Here is a 1,751-nt window from a genome sequence, read left to right on the forward strand (position 1 = left end):
GAATCAGTACTGAATTAAAAGAAAGGATTAAAATCACCATGGTACTTGGCATCCCACAGACTTTAGGCTCAGATAATCCCATAATAGAGGTTGTTCTAAGTTATTGATCACGCCCCAATCTTTTTTGCTTGCCAAAATGTCTCAACACAACAGCATGACTTGAACCAACATTACTGAGTTATGTGAAACCCATAACTTCTATGGTCAATCCATCCCTTAATAGTAACACTAGCAAAATTTTCATTGGATGACAACTTGCAAAGAGTACTTGGCATCTGTCGGATGAAAAATACTTTTTACCAAAATCAGATTGTAGTTGGATGAGCATTTTGAATATTGCATGTTGATAAGAAACGGGAGCAAGTTAATTTTGATTCAACTAAGATTTGAAGCGTGTGATGATGTTCTTCAAGGATTGAGCTGATATCCTCTGTTTGACACTTTTTTTGAGTTCTTTTCCACTGAGACTCTCTCTATTCATTATCTGAGAATGCAAATGATTTTCTTCAAGGATTGGTGGGGAAGATGTAACATTACCATGTTTGTCTAAGTATAACAGATGTACCCCTATCTTCTTTACTCTACCTTTGTCAGGGCCCTCCTCGACTGTTATCTTTTCCCCGCCTTTGATCATCAGGCCAGAATAATGACTAGTTAAGCAAGATATGTAATATACACATGAAACTTCTCCGTGTGATTCGGGTGTAGGAATAAACCTAGTCCAGTAAAAAACTAAAGGCTTTTTATTGGATACGGTAACAAGGAAGTGTCCAAACTGGGATAAAATCTTAGAGTTGCAAACAAACCAGAGAATCATTCCTAACGACTTTTTCTTATATACGGAGGGAATAGTGAAACAGATAGATGGAGCTGTGACTTGATTGCTGCACCAATCTGGAATCTCATTGCTTTGGAGATAAATGTGTAACCGCAGCTTCATCAGACAAATTAAGACACAATTAGAACATTAATTAGTAATGTGATACGAGACACACAAAAATAAAGGGACTTGCCTGAAACATTGCATATTTTCTAGATGAAATTGATAGAGCATGGGCACTAAAGAAGCCTTCATTGAATGGATTCTGCAGAGAAGTACAATTAAGAGTGTCGATCTCTTGTATTGAAGGGAGGTTTTCCAACCCTGTAATCTTGACGAGTTTTTGGCAATTCCTAAGTTCAAGAATATAAAGGTACTCTAAATTTGATATTGACGGGAGTGTTTGAAGATTCACACAATCATTCAAACGCAAGGACTTCAACCATGGTAACTTGGAGAAATCAAAGGGTAGACAGAGGAAACTGTTGCCGCTCAAATCTAAATCATGTAAGTTGGATAAAGTACCAATATCCCTAGGAATATCAGCATCAGAGAAACCACAATATTGAAGGCTTAAACGAGAAATAGAAATTGGCAAGGATTCTATATGGTGGGATCTTCTTTGATAAACTCTCCTTTTGGCCTCTAAATTTCGACCTCCCACTAGCAATTCTTTAAGATTTCTTAGCATTTTAACAGATCCGGGCAATCGTTTTATACCCGTATCATGTGCATAGAGATGTCTTAGGCTTTGCATATCTCCAATGTCAGCTGGCAGTGTTTGTAAAGATGAGCAGTAAGTAATGTCCAAGTCTTCAAGGGATTTTAGCTGGCATGTGTTGCTTGGAAGATCCGTAATCTTTTTGCAACCATACAAATGAAGAGCAGTTAGCCTGTCCAAATTTCCTATTGATGGATGGATCTCCTTCAG

The 1,751-nt window shown here is 37.6% G+C and overlaps 1 protein-coding gene across 1 annotated transcript; it reads right to left on the minus strand.

Moving 5' to 3' along the window:
* Positions 1–43: 43 nt before the first annotated feature.
* Positions 44–1,741, minus strand: LOC125851191 (TMV resistance protein N-like). Its single transcript, XM_049530969.1, has 2 exons — positions 1,014–1,741; positions 44–934 (listed from the first exon to the last, which is right to left on the minus strand). Exons 1-2 carry the CDS (start codon positions 1,575–1,577, stop codon positions 380–382), a joined length of 1,119 nt encoding a protein of 372 aa, XP_049386926.1. The 5' UTR covers positions 1,578–1,741; the 3' UTR covers positions 44–379.
* Positions 1,742–1,751: the final 10 nt, after the last annotated feature.

The sequence above is a fragment of the Solanum stenotomum genome, unplaced genomic scaffold (genome assembly GCF_019186545.1).
Source record: "Solanum stenotomum isolate F172 unplaced genomic scaffold, ASM1918654v1 scaffold23267, whole genome shotgun sequence".
Lineage (NCBI taxonomy): Eukaryota > Viridiplantae > Streptophyta > Magnoliopsida > Solanales > Solanaceae > Solanum > Solanum stenotomum.